General features: G+C 59.4%; 1 protein-coding gene across 1 annotated transcript; it reads left to right on the top strand.

Moving 5' to 3' along the window:
* The first annotated feature begins 12519 nt into the window (after positions 1–12519).
* On the top strand, positions 12520–20818 carry SPDEF (SAM pointed domain containing ETS transcription factor). Its single transcript, XM_066335963.1, has 6 exons — positions 12520–12610; positions 16960–17433; positions 17882–18079; positions 18171–18218; positions 18649–18789; positions 18887–20818. Exons 2-6 carry the CDS (start codon positions 16986–16988, stop codon positions 19063–19065), a joined length of 1014 nt encoding a protein of 337 aa, XP_066192060.1. The 5' UTR covers positions 12520–12610; positions 16960–16985; the 3' UTR covers positions 19066–20818.
* The last annotated feature ends 55 nt before the right edge of the window (positions 20819–20873 follow it).

Below are 20873 nucleotides of genomic sequence, written 5' to 3'. Positions count from 1 at the left end.
GGGCTCCTCTGCTGTTCCTCCAGCATGTTTTCCTCCTGTTCTGGACGGGGAAGTGCAGTGTGAGGGGATGCAGCTTGGTCTCAGGCACTGTGGTGAGTTTATTCTGAGGTGCTGTCCCCACAAACAGAGGGGAGTGAGCCCAGCAGCACCATCCTGCCCAAAGTAACCAGGCTGGAACAGCTGTCTGCCAAAGATACAGGAATATGCAAAGCTCCCTTTACCTTCTTCCAGATCTTCCCAGTGAAGTCTTTTCCCTGTGTCAGAGCTGCACACTGCATGGCTTTGCCCTCGCTGCTCTTGGCTGCTTCTGTTTTTGTGGCTGGCTTTGAATGGGGGAATCTTTCATTGCAGCTACCAAGGACTGGTACCTGAGTGCATATGGATGGACCTCGTGGGGCCAGTGGGAGTTCCTTGTGTCCAACAGAGGAAGGATTGGGCAATGGGTTTTGTTCATGTTTCAGAAGTTCGGTTGTTACAGATCACCATTAGCTGAAACCTCCCTTCAGAAATCTGTTAGCTGGGAGAAACAAGTATAAGATCAGAAACTGCCTGCATAGAAGTGGCACCACAGCGTTTGAACTGCCTGACACTTGCAGTCTGGTGGGCACCTGGCTGTGCCCTGGATCTGAGGGACTGTTGGGATCGGAGAAAACCTGCTGAAGGTGCTGCTGCTTGGAAAATTTGGTTCTCATGCTGTAACAACGTTTTGCCTTGGATTAGATCTGAGCGTTGATCTGAGGGGTGATCTGCAGCCCCACCAACCAGTGTGGTGTGGGCAGGTGGAGTCTTTGCTCACTCCCTCCTTTCCTCACGGGTGGCTCACGAGCCCCTCTGAGGAAATGAACATCACACTGCAGTGCTGCTGCTCCCCTTCCGAGGGCGCTGAACCCCTCATCAGCTCTTGGTCCAAGTGACGAGGTGATTCCTTATCTTTATTAGCTCCTTGTGTCAGCTGCGTAGTGGAAGGGAGGGGAAATCAAGGTCTGAGTGTGAGAGTTAGAACTGGTGCTGTGACCTTTGCCTGGTGTCAGCCGAGGCACCTGGGAGACCCTTGCACTCAGACACCCCCACGCTGGCTTTCTGCTCCCAGGCACGTGTGCTCCTCCTGTGTCCCCTGGCTGTCACACTCGTGTTCCTGTGCTCCTCCTAAGGCTGAATTTCTTTCCCTTGTCTTGAAAAATCAAAACCTGCATGCACCCCAAGTAGCCATGTGCTTTCCCACTCCGAAGGCACACGTGTTTGCGGTCCGTGGTGCCCTGGTGACAAGGGTGGCACGTTCCAGGGTGTGAGGAAAGGCAGGGCTCTGAGATCTGCAGCTCTTGCTGCTCACATCCTGCTCTGCTCAGGCACTCGAGGGATCCACAGAGCCCTGGCTCTTTGGGGCCAGGGTTGTGGCCCCTGCTGTGGCACTGGAAAGCTGTTTAAAATAAGGGTTGCTCTCTCTCTGTGTTTTTCCGCGAGTAAAAACCGTTTCACTGAGGCCAAAGGTGGTTTAATCTCCTGATTTCTTGGAGCTGTGTGGTGCAGCCGGCCCTCAGATTGCTCGTGCTTCAAGTGTCCAGCTTTTAATGAGGAGATTGAGATGAATTTGGCAGAGGTGACCTCACACCACTGCAGTTTGTATCAGCTCCCATTAGGAGAAGTGTAATGTAGAACATCTCTGATGGCCTCCAAGTGAGTCCCTGTGGTAAGCAAGAGCCACTTGGACCCTGTCACTAACACAGCTCAAGTAGTGTCACCTCCCAGCCTTGGCAAACTGGAGCAAGATGTCCCTGGGACTGACCCTGAAGTGGCAGTGCCATGGGAGGGGGTGACAGAGGGGGAATCTTCTGCCCACACTTCAGGAGTGCTGGATTCGAACCCTGCCAAGGTTTGGGAGCTGGGGCAGAGCCGTGCAGTCAGAGAGCAGTGGTGTGGGTGGGAAATGCACGCTGTCCCACGTCTGGGTTTCTGTTGTGTTTAATTTTTTCCGTGTGTGAGTGCGTGGGTGGTTCCCAGCCTGTCTGTGCTCGCCGGGGCAGTGCATGTGTAGCACGGGATGGTGTGTTGCCTCTCTGAGTCTGGGAGAAGTCCTATGATAGCACATTGGGGGTGAAAATAAAGGAAGCTTTTTCCTTAATGTATAAATGAATATTTGTATGATTAAATTAACACAGAAAAAAAAAAAAAAAAAAAAAAAAAAAGCTCTGTAGCTGTTGAGAGTTTTATTGAAGCTGCAAAACTTTGGAATCTGTCACTTTGTTCATTATACCTGATTTGCTCCATCCCCAGAGTTCCCTAGAGCATTTCCAGACACAACACCCTTAAACCCAGCTCCACCCCTAATTTAGTCCAAATTGCTGTGAAACCAGACCCGATTCGGTGCATTTTGAGGTTACCAAACCACCTGTCAAGCCCCTGGGTGGGGATGAGGGTAGGGAGAGGCTCTGGGGGTGGTTATGAGGCAGGGGACTCCAGATTCCCTTGTGTCAAGGTCAGATCACTTCTCCACGAGAGCTCCTGAGGAGTGAGATGGTCTCAGCGATCTCCACAGAAGGGCCACCAGCACAAAGCGATGCCACAGCTCGTCCCCAGATGCTCCTTGTGTGGCTCATCCACATCCCAGCCCTTCCCTCAGAGCCTGGTGCAGGACGGGGTGATGCTTCACACTTCAAACAGCCCAGTCCTGAGCGATCAGACCTTCCCTCTCCTGAGTGGCTCTGGAAGGCAGCAGTGGGAGTTGAAGGGAGGAAAATTGGTTTGGGTTTGATTTTCTCACAATCCCTAAGAGGAAATAGCTGAGGCTGTGTATCAGGATGGGGGCACAGGAAGGTCTCACTTTGCTGTACAGTTGTCCCAGGTGGATCTGAGTCCCCAGGTGAGGCCTTGCTGCTCAGGACAGCCAGCCCAAGCATTACTTGGCTAAACTGCGCCATGGAGCAGCTCAGCTGAGGCTGTTCCTTTGCTTACCTGGGAGTTTGTTACTAATCCCCACGAGAAACCTCACTCTGTGTGTGCTGGCTTGGCTTTTATCATTTGAATAAATGCCTGGAGCTTTCATGTGCTGGTTAAGCTTGACTGAAAGCCTGACTGGGAACAGACATCCTGCTATCTGTGCCTGGGGGTGTTTGTTCTGTACCCTGGCAGAACGCGCCCCTCGAGCTCAGGGTACTTGCAGGGTGTCCCGAGGCCGCTGTGTTTGGGCAGGGGAGGATCACCCGCCCTGCTCACTGCCCAGCTTTGCATTTACTCCTTATTTGCTATAAAGAATCTGTTTATCTTTAGGGTTGCAACCTGTCAGAGGTTGCCAGCACAGGACAATCCCATCACACCTTTAATGGTGTCTCCTGAGCGGGCAAATAACCGGCGGGATTGCCGTGGTGGAGGTCATCCCTCAATCCCAGGAGCAGAGCTGGGCAGCGGGCAGGAGGCCAAGGCAAACGGCTGCTACAGGCACCTGGGAGCTGCTTGGCTGCTGCTTTTGCTGCTTGTTTATTATTTTTTTTTTAGGGGAACCATTAGAAGTTGCAAAATTAATTTTGGTTTTATGCAGGTATTTTTTTGTTCCCAAAGCAGTGGCGGTCAAAGGGAGGGTGTTGCCAGGGTTTTGTGGATTACGGGGATGAGGATGTGCTCAGCATCCAGGGCTGCTCAGACCCATGCCCTGGGCCTTGGTGGGCACTCATGGGCTGGAGGGAAGAGCAGGATCTGCTCCCAAACCTCCCCAGCACCACTTCATGTCCTCATATCAGGTGTCACCTCGTGCAGGTGTCACCTCGAGGGCTCCAATGAGCACCTGCCCATCCAGGAGCAGCACCTGGAACAGTGGCAGAGAGGATTTTTGTCATTTTTGTTTATTTTTTCCTCCTCTATCTGCTACATCCTGCAGCAGCAACAGCACGTGGTGTGCAACACTGCTTGTGCATCTCTGCAGATCCCTTGGGAGGCACAGGGGAATGAATGTTTTAGTGGGCCAAGGGGAAATGAGGCCAGACCAGTGGTGGGATGCTACCAGGGGTCCACGGAGAAGAAGCAGGATCAGGGGGAACTTGGGATCTTTCTGGAAGCTCTCCACAACCTACTCGCTCTGCCCCGTGTGTTCGTTGGAAAACTCCCAGTTACAAAGGAATTATTTAAGGAAATCTAATCTCAAACGTTTCCTAGCCCATTGATAAAACAGCCGAGTAGTAAAAGCTCTGAGCGCAGCCCAGCGGGGAGGCAGATGGCACGCGTGGGCACGGACCAGCCCTGTTTGCCCCATGGAACACTGCAGCTGCACCCGGGCTGCCTCCAGAGCTGCCTCTTTGCTCGTCATATTCCCACATTTTGGTCATCTCTTCCCTTGCAGGAGTGGTGTCCTCATAGGAACTTTAAGTGAGGGGAGAAAAGTTTGGGTTCCATCCCTTTCCGCTCAGGGTGAGCGGCGCAGTGTCCTGTGAGGTGGGTCCCCATGCCCAGGAGTGGGGACACGGGGGTCACAGCTCCCCGTGCTGCCAGAGAACAGGAGCTGCGCTGGGGGGATGATTGTCCCCGGGGGCTCCCAGCCAAGGTGTTCCAACAGGGTTTGCTGGCCACGGGCCCAGCCTGGGGCAGGTGCCAGCAGAGGGAGCTGAGGTTGTTCCTCGTCCACAAAAACCTTTGGAGCGGCTGGATGTGGCTTTTCCAGGCGTCGAGTCCTGCTGGTGACAGGGTCCGGGCTGGCAAAAGCCGTGTTCCCCCTGCTCCGGGAGCAGCTCCAGTCCTGGCCGGGCTTGGCTGGGCAGTGAGGTGGCACATGTCACTTGGCCTGTCACCACCACTGTGGGAGCGGGGCAGAGCCAGGCAGGAGCGGCCGGGCAGGAACAGCCTGGGCACACCCCTCTGGGGTGGGAATGAGGGAGGGTCTGCACAGCAGGAGCTCCATGTTGTGTCCCATTTCGAAGGGTGACATGCTGGGGACAAAAGGGGGTCTGGCTGCTCTGCTGTGGCCCCAGGGTGGTGTACAGCTCTGTGGGAGGGAGAGAGGGACCCCCAAACCTTGGGGCTGGGGTAAAGCCCTTTTTTCACGTGCTTTTCTAGGAAAACCATTCCTAGGACAGGGCTTTCAGCCTCTCCTGGGTCTCTCTGCACCTCAGCTGGGCTTGGCAGGGTCTGTGCAGCATTGGCATCCAGGGGAAAACACAGCAAGAACTCGCATTCCTTATCTAATCTGCAGCATTTTCCCTCCTTGCTGTTTGCTGTGGCCGTGTTTCCTCAATCAATTGACAGCTGCAGGCTGGGCTGTGACGTCAGCCTGTGGCATTGAAGCCCCAGACCCAGGGTGACATTGGAGGGACCCTGGCATGAGCCCCTTGTACCCCTGTGAGCCCAGCAGGGCCATGAACCCTCTGCTAGGTGACAGCAAGAGTCACCTGAGGACTGACCGTGCTGCACTGGACAGCAGAGAGGGTCCCTGTCCCCAGCGAGGCCACAGGGCTGTGCTTGAGGGACACTTCAACCTGTCCAGTCCTGCCTGCACCCCAGCAGTCACTGTGCTGCCCTAACTGGGGCTCTCTGTGGCCAGAGCTGGATTCTGCACAGGGAGGGTTGGGCAATCATGGCCACTGTACCTTGGGAGTGTCCCCCCAGAGCCCCCCGAGCCTGGCAGGGCATGGCACAGCCCCAAAACCCCTGTATCTGCTCTGCAGTGGCATGGGGAGAGGACAAAACCCCAAAGTACAGCTCTGCAGCAGCCTGCTTTGTCCATCTTGGGAAGGAGGGGGTGAGTGGGGGCTCGATGCCCTGCAGGTGACTCCCCAAGCAGGGAACTCTCCTTAGGATGAGCCTGGCTGCTCTGCCTTGCCCATGAGGAGCAGGCTGGGAGGAAGCAGCTGAGGGTGCCTGAGAAGCAGGTTTGTCAGAATTTTAAAGGGATCTAAATCAATAGCGATAAGGAAACAATTATTTAAAGAGCAAACAAATGGAAACTGCTAAATGTACCTTCTTTTTTCCCTTTTCTTTTTTTTTCCCTTGCGGGTGAAGGGTTCCAGGCTGATGCCTCTGGGTGCTGGGAGTGGGTCTCTGCTGGGACCACCCCAGGGTGGACAGTGGGGCAGATCTGCTTCTTCAGCCCAGTCCCAGCCAGGCTGGAAACAAGCCTCGCAGGACAAAGTGTTGTTTCATCCCACAAGGAAAAAGGTTTTATGGGTCATCTGGAAACGCTAATCCTCAGGTGAGCCTGTTTGTGACGTTCGTGAGCCTGTTGATGGTGTCACAGCAGGTGCTGGGTCAGCAGGGACAGAGCCAGTCCTAGGCTGGTGTGGGGACACTGCTGTGTGTTGCCTGCACCTGCTGGCTCCATTTCGAGGGGGAAAGGAGCGAGGACTGGTCACTGAGGCCGGGCAATCCCTGCAGAGCAAGGATATTTTCTGCACCTCCTCTGTGGAGCTCAGGATCCTGCTCGGGTTTGTGGCAGGGCCAGGCTGCAGCTGGAGACCATCCCTGCCCCAAGGAGAACATTTCCCCTGCCTGGCACAGGGTACCCCAGGGCTGGAGAGCCAGCAGAGGATCCCAGTTCCCCCCATTGGGGCTGTGGCTGTCACCACCGGGGCTTTGTCTCAAAGGGCAGCTCATTCCCATCCTTCCCCCCCATGGTGTTTTCATCGGCTTTTGGTTGGGGATTAGGCACGTGTTGACAGAACAAACATTTTGCTGCGCTCAAAATCCACTGCTGAGGAGAGAAGCGATGTCCTCACTCTGCTGGTGCCTGAGCCAGCACTGGGATGGGGACAGTTGGGATGGGTAGAACCAGGCCTGGGGCCGGGACAGCCCTTTGAGGAGAACACGGTGCCATTTCGGGTCACGTCCCACACCAGGGCCAGAGCTCTGTCTCTCTGCCCCCTCGCAGAGCATTAATCGCTTTCTGCTTTAATATCCTGCCCTGTGAAACCAGGGTTGCCACAAGGAATGCTGCCTGTGTCCAACAAGGCTTTGACGGGTGCTGGGGCCCCCCTGCCCAGCTCCCAGAGCCTGTCAGAGCTCTCTCCTCCCCAGACCTGGCTCCGGGAACTGCAGCTCCGCACGGTGTTGGTGTCAGGAAGGATGGGGATACCCAGGAGCTGCCCCCAGGACCATGTGTTTGCCAGGGAAAAATAAATTCCTCCAAGCTCTATGGCCATCCCAGTGACTGCACAGTGGGGAAAGATAGCACACGGGACTTCGTTTGGGGTCCTGCCCCACCTCCCACACTCCGTTTTCCCGACATGAGCCCCCAAATCCTGGCTCCTTGCTGAGCCCCCAGGACAAGGCGCCAGACCCGGGCGATGCTCACGGGAGCGACACGTTTCCTTGGGAGCTCGGTGAGTCACGGCTGAGTCACGGCTCGCTCTGCGGGCACCTCCGTGTCCCCGGCCCCCTCCTGCAGCCCAGACCCACGGGAGGCTGCGGGATGGGGGGTCCCTGCCCTCTGTGCACAGCTCAGCCCTCCTCTTCCTGCGGCCCCGCTGCTGCAAACCTGCCTCAGAGACTCGGCAGTGATGGGAGAGGGGTGATTCTGGTCCCTGCTGCCCCCCTCCTGCCCCACCAGCTCTTTGAGCTGAGCCCGGGCAGAGTGTGAGGTTTGGGGTTACTTCGAGGGGTCTGCCCCCTGGGGCAACACCTTCTGCAGTTCTCCTGGGATGGACAGCGCAGACAGAACCCAAGGGGAAATCACCACCGAGAGTGTCGCCTGCTCCGGGGGCACCGTGTGCCGCCCTGGCGCTCAGAGCTGCCCGTTCCACCCTCTCCCAGCCGCGCTGCTCCCCTGCCCGGCGGCTCCCACGCTCTCCGCGCTGTCGCTCCGTGGGGCCGTTATGCCCGAGGATCGTTTTGCATGTGGGGAGAAGAACGGGCAGCGAAAGAATGAATTTGCATTTCTCAATGGCACCCAGTGTGGGAACCAAAGCCGCGGAGGGTTCCGCCGCCACTCGGCCCCGCACCGGGGCTGTGTGAAAAGACAACATCCCGTCTGCTGGCACCGGGCCCGGCCCGTCTCACCTGGCTGCCCGTGTGTGCCTGGGAACTGCTGCTGCCCAGCGGCCCCGAGCCCCGGCACGGGCAGGGGCTGCTGTCCCCACTGCCCCGTGTGCCGGCGGGACGAGCTGGTGACAGTGACAAAACAAGACTACGCCGCCTGTGTGGGTTATTTTGGGGAGTTCTCTCGTGCCGGATGGGATTTGGGGTTCGTGTGCTGATGCAGCAACTTCACGGATAGCCCAGATCAGGATTTTTTCCCTCCTCTGCACCCCAAATCTCCGCTGGCGGGGCAGGGGGAGCCGTGACCTTTCCTCCCCCTGCGGCGAGCGGGGTGTGCCCACGCCGCCCTGAGCCCTCTCTTCCTGGCACCGCCGGGCGACCCGCAACCATTTCCAGGCTTTTAATCCCGAGAGACAAAAGCCGGAGTTTAATGCCACCGGAGGAAGAAAAGAGCAGGGCTTTGGGAAGGGAACAGCAAACACGGCGGTGGATCCGCTGCTCCCTGCCCGGCTGGGTGTCGCACGAGTTCCCCTGTGTCACCCGGAGTGGCACCGATCCCGGGGGTGCTGGGGGGAACCGGGGTGGGAATGGTGAGGAGCTGGTGGTCCAGGGGCTGGGCTCACCCTGGTGTCTTCATCCACCTCCCCCAGCTCGTCCTTCCCCAGCTGCCCTCCCTGACATGGCCGGGCTGCAGAAACGCGACTGTGGCACCCCAGAGGCAGACCCTGTCACCTCCTGCCAGCACAGGTGTGAAGCAGCCTTTGAAAGGTGCCAGGTGACCACCAAGGTCTCTGTGCTCAGCAAAGGGATGGCACCTGGACCCCCTGCGCCATCAGTGTGGAGCAGACACCACACTGCGCTGCTGGATGGAGCCGGCTTCTCCCAGCACCCGCTTTGCAGCCTGGAGGGCTGCCCTGGAGTGCGGGTGACACCACGGTCCCCTCGCAGGGCCACGGGAGCAACCGGGAGCCACCTCATCCAGTGGGGATGGAGTGTGGGAGCAGCGAGCAGGAGCTGGAGAAAGCTCGGAGCGGGGACCGAGTGCCGGAGCAGGGCCGGGAGCCCCGGCTCCTCTATCAGGGTGGGCCTCGGGCGGGTGCCACGGCAATAACGCAGCTGTTTGCCCCGAGCACACACGCGGCCGAGTAAACTGCGTTTATGGCAGCAGCTGGGAGATGGGGGAGCCGGTGGGGTAATAAAGAGAATAAAGAGGAGCGGCCCCACTCGCCCTGGAGCTGCACGGGAAGGGTAGGTCTGGCTGGGATAAGGAGGAGTCAGAGGGGATTCCGGTGGTCTGGGCTCTGGAGCTTATCCCAGCAGTTCGGGAGCTCTGGACACTCTCCCAGGTAAATCTGCACAGGGACATTGCACAATGAAAAGCGCTGTCCCCTCTGTGCACACCTGTGGGTTCCTACACTTTTGCTCCCTGACCCTCTGGGTCATTTTGGACTCTCCTGGAGAGATTTTCTCCGCTCCCAGGACCCTCCAGGGCCTGGGGAGAAGGCAGTAAAGGTACTTCAACCAGTTCAACCATTTCCAGTCTCCTTGGGTTGCAAAAAAGCCTCAGAGCATCCATCCTGCAGACCGGGAGTGGGATTCATCCTGTCCCATCGTCGCCTTGTGGCACAGACATGGGGTGGAGGATGCAGCCTCTCATAGGGACTCTGGCTCTACTTCGGGGCCACCACTGTCCCCAAAGTTGTGCAGGAGCTGGAGCAGAGGAAGCCCCACCACTGCAGGGGACCAGGAAACACCAGCTGCATGTGGGGACAGGTCGGGCTCCATGCTCTCTGTGGTTTGTGCAGTGACATCAAGGGCCTTCAATAGTTTTATTATATGTGACATGGCTGCTTATCTATTATTCTTGTGATGCAGCCAGAGATTAGCTGCAGGCAGGTGGGCAGAGATTCCTCCAGGCTGATTCACGAGTCGTTTCTCCAGCTCTTCCCCCCGGCCGCGTTCCCAAGCATTGAATTTTCAGCAGTGGCAAAAGACACCGGAATCGGAGCTGATGAGTTGACAGGGAGGACAAGGAAAAAGCCCCGAAAACTGCGCACACGGGGCAGAAAAGCCAGACTTCATTTCCCTCTTTTGTTGTTCCTCAGGTGTTGCAATCTCTCCTTTTCCTGGTTTGCATGTGCAAGCAGAGCTGTGCCGAGCTGCGATTGTGAAAGGTGTCGGGGAGAGCCGGGCACAGCCAGAGCCCGGCACAGCCAGAGCCCAGCACAGCCAGAGCCCCCAGAAACTGCTGACACTGGGTGGCTCCAGCCCCCGAGCCGTCTGGGAGGGAAGCAGAGGTCTCATTTTGGGGCCTTTCACCCAGTTTTGCTGCACTGTGCTGCGCTGCCCAGCTCTCCCTGAGGCCAGGAAAGCAAATGTTTTTCCCTTTAATCTCTTTCTGTTATCGAGATCCCGCTGCTACCGATAAGAGAAGTAGGTAAAGCTCTTTCAGATTGAGGTGTGAGTTTGGCAACGGGTCCCAGACAGCCCAGGATGACCCAGGTCTGGGATGCTCTGGCTCTGGGAACTCCCCACTGCTTGGTGACATCTGACACTGTCCAGTGTCCCCAGCCGTGCTCCCTTCTGCTTTGCTTCTGACTCCTTCTGGTGCTCTGGTCTGGTGTTTGTTCTGGTGAAAAGTTGTAAAGAAACCAAATAAACACGGGTGACCTGGAGGTGGTGTCACAGCAGATCCAGCTCGCACAGCATGAGCAAAGCAAACCCTGCTCACCAGACATCCCCTGGGCCACAGCCCGGCTGTGGGGCACGAGCAGGGCGGCCACAGGAAGGGCGGGATGGCCACGGTGCTTTCCCAGCGTGGCTGGTGCCAGGTTGGTGTCGAGTTTACACGTGACTCCACTCTGCATCTTCAGTTTTCACAGTCACATGCTTCGTGTTTCTGCGCTGTGGGGAAGGGATCCATGCTTGGAGGGCTGTGCTGGGATGCTCCTGCTCCAGGTGCCCTCCGGGGATCCTGAGGTGTGACATGGGAGCAGCTTTGGGTGCCTGTGAGGTCTTGCCCAAAGCAGTGGATGCTCTGAGTGGGCTGAGGAGTTCTGCTGTGGCTGCCAGGAGCACTGAGAGGGCACTGAGTGGCCTGGACACCCCTCCTGGCTGTGCCACATCCCAATCAAACATGCCCAACCCCTGACAAAGCCCAGGCAGGGGCTGGCGGCTTCCGAACACATCTGCTTGTCCTGGGGTCCCCCCACAGCCACTGCCACGTGTCCCAGGCCCAGCCGTGTTTACCAAAACAGGGGGAAAGAACTCCCCTGGGACACGGGATCCCTGATCGCAGGGGGAACTTTCCCCACGATAAGATAACATTGAGGCGTTTCAAAGGGAGGCAGAAACTCCTGGTGCTGCCGATAGCAGCGAAGCCCTTTCCCCACGCTCGCACCGGGGTCTCCTTCCTCCAGCGTTTTCATTTCCTCGGGGCAAACATTTCCGACGGGCGGCTTATCAGCCGGGCCTGCCCCGGGTCAGGGCAGCGAGGGATGCCAGCTCTGCCACCGCCGTGGGCTGGGGACAGGCCACGTGTCTGCCGGGACATGGTGACGTGGGGCCAACCTGTGGGTGTTTGTGGCGGGGTTTGGTCTGACGTGGGTTTTTAGGGCACGGGGGAGTTCGGTTTTGGCAGCGCTACGTGCGCAGGAGAACTGCCTGAACTGCCCTGCCTGCTTCATGTCCTAAAAAAAAGGACAATAAATACCAGCTCGGTGTCTGTCTCGCTCAGAACTGCTTTTTCCTGCTCATGCCGGTGGAGACAACCTGGGCCTGGAGTGCGGCATGTTGTGGCTGTCCCCCGTGCCCCATCCTGCAGTCAGGGAGCCCCGGGCAGGGGACAGCGCTGTGTCCCTGGAGTGGGAGGATTTGGGTGCTGTCAGGGGCTCCCTTCACTCCCACCAGCCCTGTGCACCCTCACTCACAGGCTCTGCCCCTGGCTGCAGCACTGGGGCAGGGGATGGTTCTGGGGTCGGGTCAGGGATGCTCCCGGGGTGTCCCTCAGGGATGTCCCAACGTGGCCCAGCCTGCTCTGGGAGTGATGCCATGCTGTGGACACACACATCTCACAGGTCTCTGTGCTGCAGGTCTGAGTCCAGAAGAGCCAGGTGTCTGTCCCTGTCCTTGTCCCTGTCCTTGTCTCATCCCATGGGAGGGTGGGAAGGGGTTAACGGTGCCCGGGTTTGTCCCGCTCCCCTCCCGAGGCCCGTTCTGCTCTGAGCCCGCCCTGGACGCACCTGCCAAGGGTTAACCCGGCCCGGGCTGTTCAAACACCTCGGCTGAGGTAAGCGCTGCTTGTTTGTTCAGGTAAATAAGGAAGGAATTGGATATAATGGGCAAAGGAGGCTGTGGCTGAGCCCCGACACTCACTGCCGGCATCCCCCTCGCACAGCCGCCGGTGGCTTCGTCCCTCTGCTGTCCCCGGAGCCACGCGGGGTGTCCCGTTCTTGTCGCTGTCCCCACCCCGCCGGTGCCCACCCGGGGCCGATGCGGCTCAGCCCGGCCGTGCTGTCGCCGCGGGGCCGGCGCTGAGCCGCTGCTGGGACACCTCACCTGGGGCCATGTCCCCCGCAGACACCGCGCCGAGTGCCGCGGGCACGGCTCTTCCCAGCCTGCGCTGGCATCCATGTGGATTCTGAGCCCGCACATCCCCGAGGTAAGGCGCCCGCGCTGCCATCACCCCCGGCTCCCTGTGCTCCCCCAGCACCCACCCAGCCCACCTTTCCTCCCTCCGGGGGGTCCTGCTTTTGGCACCAGTTTGGGGTGGGCACGGTGTTGTTCTGTGTCAGGTGCGCTTTGTACCTTCGGGTGTCGTTAGGGCTAAGCAGGGACTGGTTGTCCCTCGGTGTGAGGTTCCTGGCATTTCTCTGGGTGGTGTCACCCAAAATGAAATGGGATTTGCTGTTTTTGTGTCTTTGTAACCTCATGCTGCTCAAGCAGGGAGGGTGCGATGGAGCCGGGGAATCCTGGGGCTGGCTGCTCCTGAGCCGACCTGGGAACAGCTGGGATAGCCACGGGTCCCAGCAGTCCCAGGCAGGCGACAGGAGCTTTGGGGCACCGTGTGACAAATCAGCAGCCAGGACCCTTTATGGAGTGTCCTGGGTGGCTGTTGAGGAGAGTTGCCAGCTGTGGGGTGTCTCTGTGAAGCTGAACCCCTTTTCCAAACTTGCGCTGTCCCAGCTGCTTTCCTGCTGGGGTGGGTTTTTTTGTCAGCCCTAAAGTCACTTTGGCTGCGGGTTTGGTTTTCGTGGTTCTGCTCGGTTAGTGAAACACAAACGGCGTGAGGGTGCCAAATCCCCACAATACCGGTGTTCTCTGGGGCTGGGAGCACGGGGGGGAAGGTGCTGCTATAAATAGGGGCTCCCTGGCCCCAAATGGGGAACACCAAGCTCTGCTGCTCACCGGGGGGACACCCAGCACCAGGCTTTGCTCAGGTCACTGGCAGGTTGTGCCTGTCCCCTGTCACTGCTGTTTGTCTCCCTGCGCTGATGGAGAGGGCAGCCTGACCCGGGGCGTGGGGATCCGTGGGGACACCTGGTCCCTGTGCCAGCAGCCATGCAGGTAACGGCAGGAGGAGCCAGGGCACCTCGGTGGTGTTGGAGGAGGCTGGTGGGGAGACAAGGGTCCGGAGCCCACAGGAGGGGCTGCATCCCCCCGGGGGTACATCAGAGTGAGCCCAGGGCTTGCCCTGGCCCCACCCCTGTCACCGTGCAGGTACCAGAACCAGCCCCCTGCTCTGTCACCTCCCCGGCCCCCTGCTCTGTCACCTCCCCGGCCCCCTGCTCTGTCACCTCCCCAGCCCCTTGCTCTGTCATTACCCCAGCCCCTTGCTCTGTCACCTCCCCAGCCCCTTGCTCTGTCACCTCCCCGGCCCCCTGCTCTGTCACCTCCCCAGTCCCCTGCTCTGTCATTACCCCAGCCCCTTGCTCTGTCACCTCCCCGGCCCCCTGCTCTGTCACCTCCCCAGTCCCCTGCTCTGTCATTACCCCAGCCCCTTGCTCTGTCACCTCCCCGGCCCCTTGCTCTGTCACCTCCCCAGCCCCCTGCTCTGTCACCTCCCCAGTCCCCAGTCCCTGCCCTGGCTCTGGGGAGGTTTTGGCCAATCCTCTTTCCTCCACCCAGAGATAAGAAGGGTGCGTGGCACAGGGTTTGGCAGCAGGACGTGGCACAGCTGTCACTCTGGGCCTTGCAGGGTGCATGGGACATGCTGGCAGGACCTCAGCTTGTCAGCAGCCTCTGAGCACCCACCTGGATGCCTGCTGCAGCCCTGGCTTGTGCAGGGACCCCAGGGCTCTTTTCCTGCCTAATCCAGGCCATTCTGGGCAGTTTGGGACAGCTCTGGGTCCCGCACATCCCCGGTTCCTCCTGGGACAGCAGAGCACATCGCTGTCCCCAGCCTGAGGCTGGAGGTGACCCTGGAGGCTGGCCCTGGTCCCTCACCTCGGGTGTCTGGGAAGGGCTTTCGGAAGTGCCCGGGGCCTTGGGAGCCATCCCGGGCTCTGTGGGCAGCCACCCTCCCCAGTCCCACAGCGCTTCCCGAGCTCCGGCACAACCTGTTCCACCACAGATTCGATTTTAATTAACGGACCCATTGTTCGAGGGTGGGGGGTGGGTGAATTTCTATTTTTTTTTTTTTTTTTCTCGCTCTCAAGGGCTGATCCCAGCGTTCCACCCTCGCTGGTGCTCGTATCCCACCCTGAGCCATGGTGGGTTGCACTTGCCAGGAGAGCTCGGGGTGGCCCAGGGGTCCTTGGCCCCATTGTTATCCCCCTCGGCTGTGGGGTCTGGGTCCCTGCAGGGCTGTGGAGCTGAGCTGTGACCCAGCACCACCCACAGCCCCGGGCTCATGCTGGCTCTGTGCCCTGGGAAATGCAGAGGCCCCATCACCCCGCTCCTGTCCCACCAGCCCATGTCAGCCCTGTGCAGCGGCAGCCAGGGAGCGTCTGCCAAGGCTGATGCAATGCCCAGCTCAGCCTCAGGCAGCGAGTGGGAAGGAGGGTTTTGGGTGCCGTGTAGGCCAGCGCACCTTGGGCTGCCCCTCCAGCTCTCCTTTTGCAGGGAAATGCAAAAAGGGGTAGGGAAAGAGGGGGGAAAAAGGCCACCTGAAGTGGCTTCTCAGTGCAAACAGGTCGCACCCAGCCCGGCCGCCCGCGTGCCAGAGCGGGAGAAAGTCAAACAGCGGCCCCCGCCCTGAGAGTACAGCGCCCTTGGTGGGGCACAGCTCAGGCTTTTGGGGACACTTCCCGAGGGATTGGGTCCCTCTGGTCCCATCTGGGAGGAGAGGAGCAGGATGAGGGTGAAGATGGGGCTGTCCATCCCGTGGCGTTCCTGAGGGTGGTTCCAGAGCCCTGCTCCTCCACGGGTGACGATGAACCAGGACTTCAGGACATCCCAGAGGCGTTGGGAATGTGGAGCCTTTCCCCTCCGCAGAGATCCCCATAGCAGCAGGAGCTGCACAAGCTGTTGCCACTTCCCTTTTGTGCCTGGAGCAGCGTGAGGCTGGATTTAGGGCTGATCTCCTAAAGCTCTTCTTTTAATCCTGAGCAAATCAAGGAGAGGTTTGGAAGCAGGCACCATCTCTCAGGGAAACTGTTTGGATGGTGGAGGCAGCCCCAGACCAGAAGAGGGTTTTGGTACCCTCTTCTCCCTCCTCCTCCTTTCTGCAGTGCCACCAAGACCACTCAGGGAGGTGGGCTCCAATTCCTGAACCCACAGTCCCTCCCCAGGTCCCCACAGGCTCAAGCTGCCATGAGTGCTCTTTAGGTGTCCCTGGCTCTTCCATGGGTTTTTCTGAGCTCTTTGCACTATTCCAAGGATGACTTGATGAGTTTCCCCCAGTTCCAGGCAATGCAGATCTTCAAAACCCGTATTCCTGGGAGCACTGAGTCCTCAGGAGCTGCATTAACACCCCCCTGAGCATGGGACATGTGGCTGGGGCCCCAGTGTCCCTCCTTCACTGACCACCCCCATGCTTGAGGGCTGTCTTCTGCCTGGAGGAATTCTGAGGGATCTTTTTCCCCCCAGCTGGGCTTTGGAGCAACAGGACACCTCCTTTCCCTGGCCACTGCCCCCAGCTCCCCTTCAGGGCTGCCTGGCGTCCTGAGGGGTTTCAAGCTTTGCACACTCCTTTCCCACTGCCAGCTCTATTGCTAAAACTCCTTTTTCTGCTTTTAAACCACCACTTTGAGATGGTTCTTCTTCTTCTTGTAAAATGCAATGCTGAAAGTGGAGGAGCTGGGCAGCACCCTGCCCGTGCCCATCAGCAGCTTCTCCCTGGCGGGCCTTTCCCCTTCCCAAAGTCTTAGGATGGTTTTTGGGGAGGTTTCTCCATGGATGGAGCCATTCCCTGGTGTTGCCATGGAAATTCAGCAGGTTCATCCTCTTCTCCATGGCCTCTGGGACTCCCTGTGTGCAGAGACAGATGGGGACAGGCTGCTTTTGGGGTAGTTTTTCTTGCAAGACAATGAAGATAATTGCAATTATCCTGTCTTACAAGGAAAGTTCTCATCTGAGGGTTAGCAACAGCGACCAAGGGCTCGGTCCCTCCTGGGAGATCTGGGTCTGTTGTGCCTCAGGTGGAAGCAGCAGAGGATGTTTTCCATGCTCAGAAATGCATCCTTGTGGCTCAGGCATCCATTGTCACCCCAGGGCTGTCCTGTACAGGTGCTGGGGAGTCCCCTCAGTGTCCCCCACTGCCTCCTGCCCAGCCCTTACCTCCACCTGCGGAGACCCTGAACACCCAGACCCTGAACAGGGATCCTGCTCACCTCCTGCTCTCCTTCTCCGTGCTGGCTGCTGCTGTTGGTCCTCCCAAACCCGGGCCAGCCCCCCCAGCCAAGGCTGACCCCGCACTCATCCTCAGCCTCGCAGGGCACAGTGGGTCTCTTCGGAGGCTTTTTCCCCTTTTAACAGGCTTAGTTCCTCCCTTTGTGCCTGGCTGCCGGGCGGGGAGGCAGCAGCGGTGCCGGGCTGAGCTGTGCCCCTCTCTGTCTCCCCTCCGGGCAGGTTTGGAGCGGGCGCTGAGCGGAGGGATGGGCAGTGCCAGCCCCGGGCTGAGCGCTCTGCCCGCCGGCCGCCTCGCCTGGCCGGACCCTGCGCTGCTGCCGCCCCCGCGGGACCCCGAGCCGCGGAGCTGGGGCTGCCCGGAGAGCCCCAGCCCTCCCAGCACCCCCGAGCAGCCGCTGCCAGCCTTCTGCCTGCACTACTTCGACATGCTCTACCCGGAGGACGCGGCCTGGGCGGCCAAGGGAGCCGGGGAACCGTCCCACGGCAGCGCCCAGGGCGGGCGGGAGGAGGCGAGGAAGGAACCGGAGCAATGTCCCATCATCGACAGCCAGGGCCTGGGGCTGGGGCCCGAGGGGGAGCTGCAGGACAGCCTGCACCTGGAGGAGCACTCGCTGGAGCAGGTGCAGAGCATGGTGGTGGGCGAGGTGCTGAAGGACATCGAGACAGCCTGCAAGCTCCTCAACATCGCCGCAGGTGGGTGTCCCCAGCGCTCTCCTGCTGCGGCCAGGGAGGGATGTGCCAAAGCCACGCTGCATCGAGGGGCTGCAGCCGTGTGGGGGGGTTTGGGGGAGAGCAGCTGCTCCCTGTGCAAGAAGGGGATGGTTCCTGGGGGGCTGCAGCCGCGTTTTGGGGTCTGGGAGAGCAGCTGCTCCCTGTGCAAGAAGGGGATGGTTCCTGGGGGGCTGCAGCCACGTTTTGGGGTCTGGGAGAGCAGCTGCTCCCTGTGCAAGAAGGGAATGGTTCCTGGGGGGCTGCAGCCATGGTTTGGGGTCTAGGAGAGTGTGGCTGCTCCCCCACGGGAGAAGGGAATGGTTCCTGAGGGGCTGCAGCCACGTTTTGGGGTCTGGGGGAGAGCAGCTGCCCCACAGCAGGAGGAGGGGACGGTCCCTGGCTGGCCACACTCACCCCCCTCCACCCGCAGACCCCACGGACTGGAGCCCCGGGAACGTGCAGAAGTGGATCCTGTGGACGGAGCACCAGTACCGACTGCCGCAGATCGGGAAGTCCTTCCAGGAGCTGTCGGGAAAGGACCTGTGTGCCATGTCCGAGGAGCAGTTCTGCCAGCGCTCGCCCGCCTTCGGCGACATCCTGCACGCCCACCTGGACATCTGGAAGTCTGGTGGGTGCCGGGGAGCGGGAGGGAGCTGGGGAGGGTGGGCGATGCTGTGCAGCAGGAGGTGCCCCCCTGACCCCCCGCTCCTCCCTTCCAGCCGCCTGGATGAAGGAGAAGGCTGCCCCTGGAGATGTGAGATACTGCGGTGAGTTCTGTGTGGGCTCAGCTCCACTGGCCCCACTCTTCTTTCGGAGACAGGTCCGGGGGACTTGAGGGGTCCCTCCCTGCTTAGTTGTGACTATCCGGAGCGCTGGAGCAGCTGCTGCTGTGGGATATGTGTGGTCACACTCGCTCTGCCCCAGAGCAGCCTCACGGCTCTCTGCAGCAAAGGGGAACTGGTTTGAATCCCTCACTGGCGCTGTCCCACACCCCCTGCACCCCTGTGGGCTGCACAAGGGCAGGGCTGAGCTGTTCTCCCTGCTCCAGGACTGGGAGGAGAGAGCAAATCTTCCCGAGGCAGTGCCCGGGCTGAGCCCCGGTCCGCTCTGGCATCATTTCCATGATGAGCTCCCTGGGATGGTGCACAGCCACGAGCTCTGTCCTTCCCTCCTCTCACCCGTCCCTTCCCGTGGCAGGAGGTGACAGCAGCTGGGCCGACAGCGAGGTGGACTCGTCCTGCGCCGGCCAACCCATCCACCTCTGGCAGTTCCTCAAGGAGCTGCTGCTGAAACCGCACAACTACGGGCGCTTCATCCGCTGGCTCAACAAGGACAAAGGTGGGCGAGGATGCTCCAGAGGAGCCGGGGCGGGCGCTGGGGGGGCTGAGGTGGGGCAGGAGATGCTGTAACCCTCCGTGTCCCGCTCCTCTGCCAGGCATCTTCAAGATCGAGGACTCGGCGCAGGTGGCCCGGCTGTGGGGCATCCGCAAGAACCGCCCGGCCATGAACTACGACAAGCTGAGCCGCTCCATCCGGCAATACTACAAGAAAGGGATCATCCGCAAGCCCGACATCTCCCAGCGCCTCGTCTACCAGTTCGTCCACCCGGTGTGAGCGGCGGCGGGACCGGCTGAGCGCCGGGAGGAGCGGGGGACCTTCACTGCCTCCGTCTGCCCCAGCCACAGAGACCCTCTGCCGGCAGCAAGGACCTCGGCTGTGAGGCTCCCCTGCCAGGAGCTGCTGGCAGCGGACACAGCGACCCCTCACCTCCAGCAGCCCCCGACACAGGGCAAGGACCGTGCAGAGCCCTTGTGTCCTGTGGGAGGGCTGGGCACGGTGGCTGGGCTTGTCCCCTCTCCTCTCCTCCCTCCCGGGTTCTGGCTGTAGGTGGCTTCACCCCGGCCATTGTTCAGGGAGGAAAAAAACCTTGGGCAGGAGCTGAGACAATGTCACCCGCAGGGACAGGGACATTCACTGCTGCTCGTGGTGGGATCCTGTCCCGATCCCTGTGGGAGCAGCCTGGCACCAACCAAGGGTGCTGCCTGCCACAGGAGCTGTGCCACTGGGGACTTTGGGCACTCTCCTTGGGATAGGTGCATCCCCCCTTCGCTTTTCACTCCAGGACATGTTCAGCTTCTCCCCTTCACAGGGATTCGGGGCTGCAAACAGGAGTTCTTGCAAAGGGAGCAGCTGTAAATGTGGGTGTGGGGCTGTCCCCCAAGCTGGGTTCCCCATCGTTGTGCACGGGGCCACCAGAGTCCTCCTAAGGCCCCAGGTTCTGTGCCCTGGCACAAAGCTCTTCCCTCGATTTGGATTTTACTTGGACTGCCTGATTCCGGAATTTGGGGAAATGGAGATGGCAGCTTTGCCATTTCCCTCTGGACAATAATAAATCCAGAGTGATCCACTGAGGCTGGACTGGGGCAGAGAGCTGGGAATTGCTTCACCTGCTCATTGCACCAGAGTCAGAGTTACCTGGCAATGTTGATCTTTTATATTATAGGGGGTTTTTTTATTTGTTTATTTGCTTTTTGGTTTTGGCTGGTGATGAGTTGTGGTTTAGGTTCAAATGCCGAGGAATGGCCCAGGCTTCCAGGGATGTTATGTGAGAGCTTAAAAGGAAAAACACATGGTTCTTGGTATTTTGATTTTTTTCCTTTAAAAGTCTGCCGGTGCCAGTTACTACCTTTCCTTTCTGTTCTTGCTCTGTGCTGCTCTCACAGCAGCAGACCCTGACAGCCCTGCTCACATCCTGGCAGGAGGGATGGAGGGCAAGGAGCAGGGGAAGGAGAAAAATTGCCTTGGCCTTTGGAAGGGGGGATGGAAAAAACAAAAAAAGTGAGGGGAAATTAAAAAAAAAGCAAAGTGTGTCTTGTGATTTGCTGTGTGCGCCCGACACAGACGGTGTGGGGGCACTGTGAGGATGGGCCAGGGGTGCTGGTGGTGCCCAGGTCTCGTGTCCCCCTCACAGGTCCTCAGGCAGGGTGGGGAAGGGCAGGAGGTGACATCAACCTGCTGTGTCTGGTCACAGGCTCAGGAGAGTGCTGGGTCAGGGCTGGTGACTGGAGTGGCCCCAGAACCTCCGTGGGTTTCCCAAGGCTTGGTCTGGCAGTGGCACAGGAGTCCCCAAAGGCAGTGGCTGTTCCCTTTGTCCCCCCAGCAATGCATCCCAGCCCCCCCATGCTGCTGCACCCCAAAACCTCGGGGTGGGGGTATCGCTACCTGGGGGTCCAGAACCCCGTCCCTGGGGGGGGAGACAGACGCACAGCAAAGGAGACCCCAGAGCCAAGGACGCTGACAGAGCTCGGTTATTTTTCTCTTGCTGCTTTTTGTTGTTGTATCCACGGAAATACAATCACGAGATATATATATATTATATATATACTTCTTAAATTACACAATCAATGTACAAAAACCGGGGT

Source organism: Sylvia atricapilla, chromosome 25 (assembly GCF_009819655.1).
Source record: "Sylvia atricapilla isolate bSylAtr1 chromosome 25, bSylAtr1.pri, whole genome shotgun sequence".
Classification (NCBI taxonomy): Eukaryota; Metazoa; Chordata; class Aves; order Passeriformes; family Sylviidae; genus Sylvia; species Sylvia atricapilla.
The sequence above is the reverse complement of the archived record's forward strand: the minus strand, read 5'-3'. Positions and strand labels throughout refer to the sequence as shown.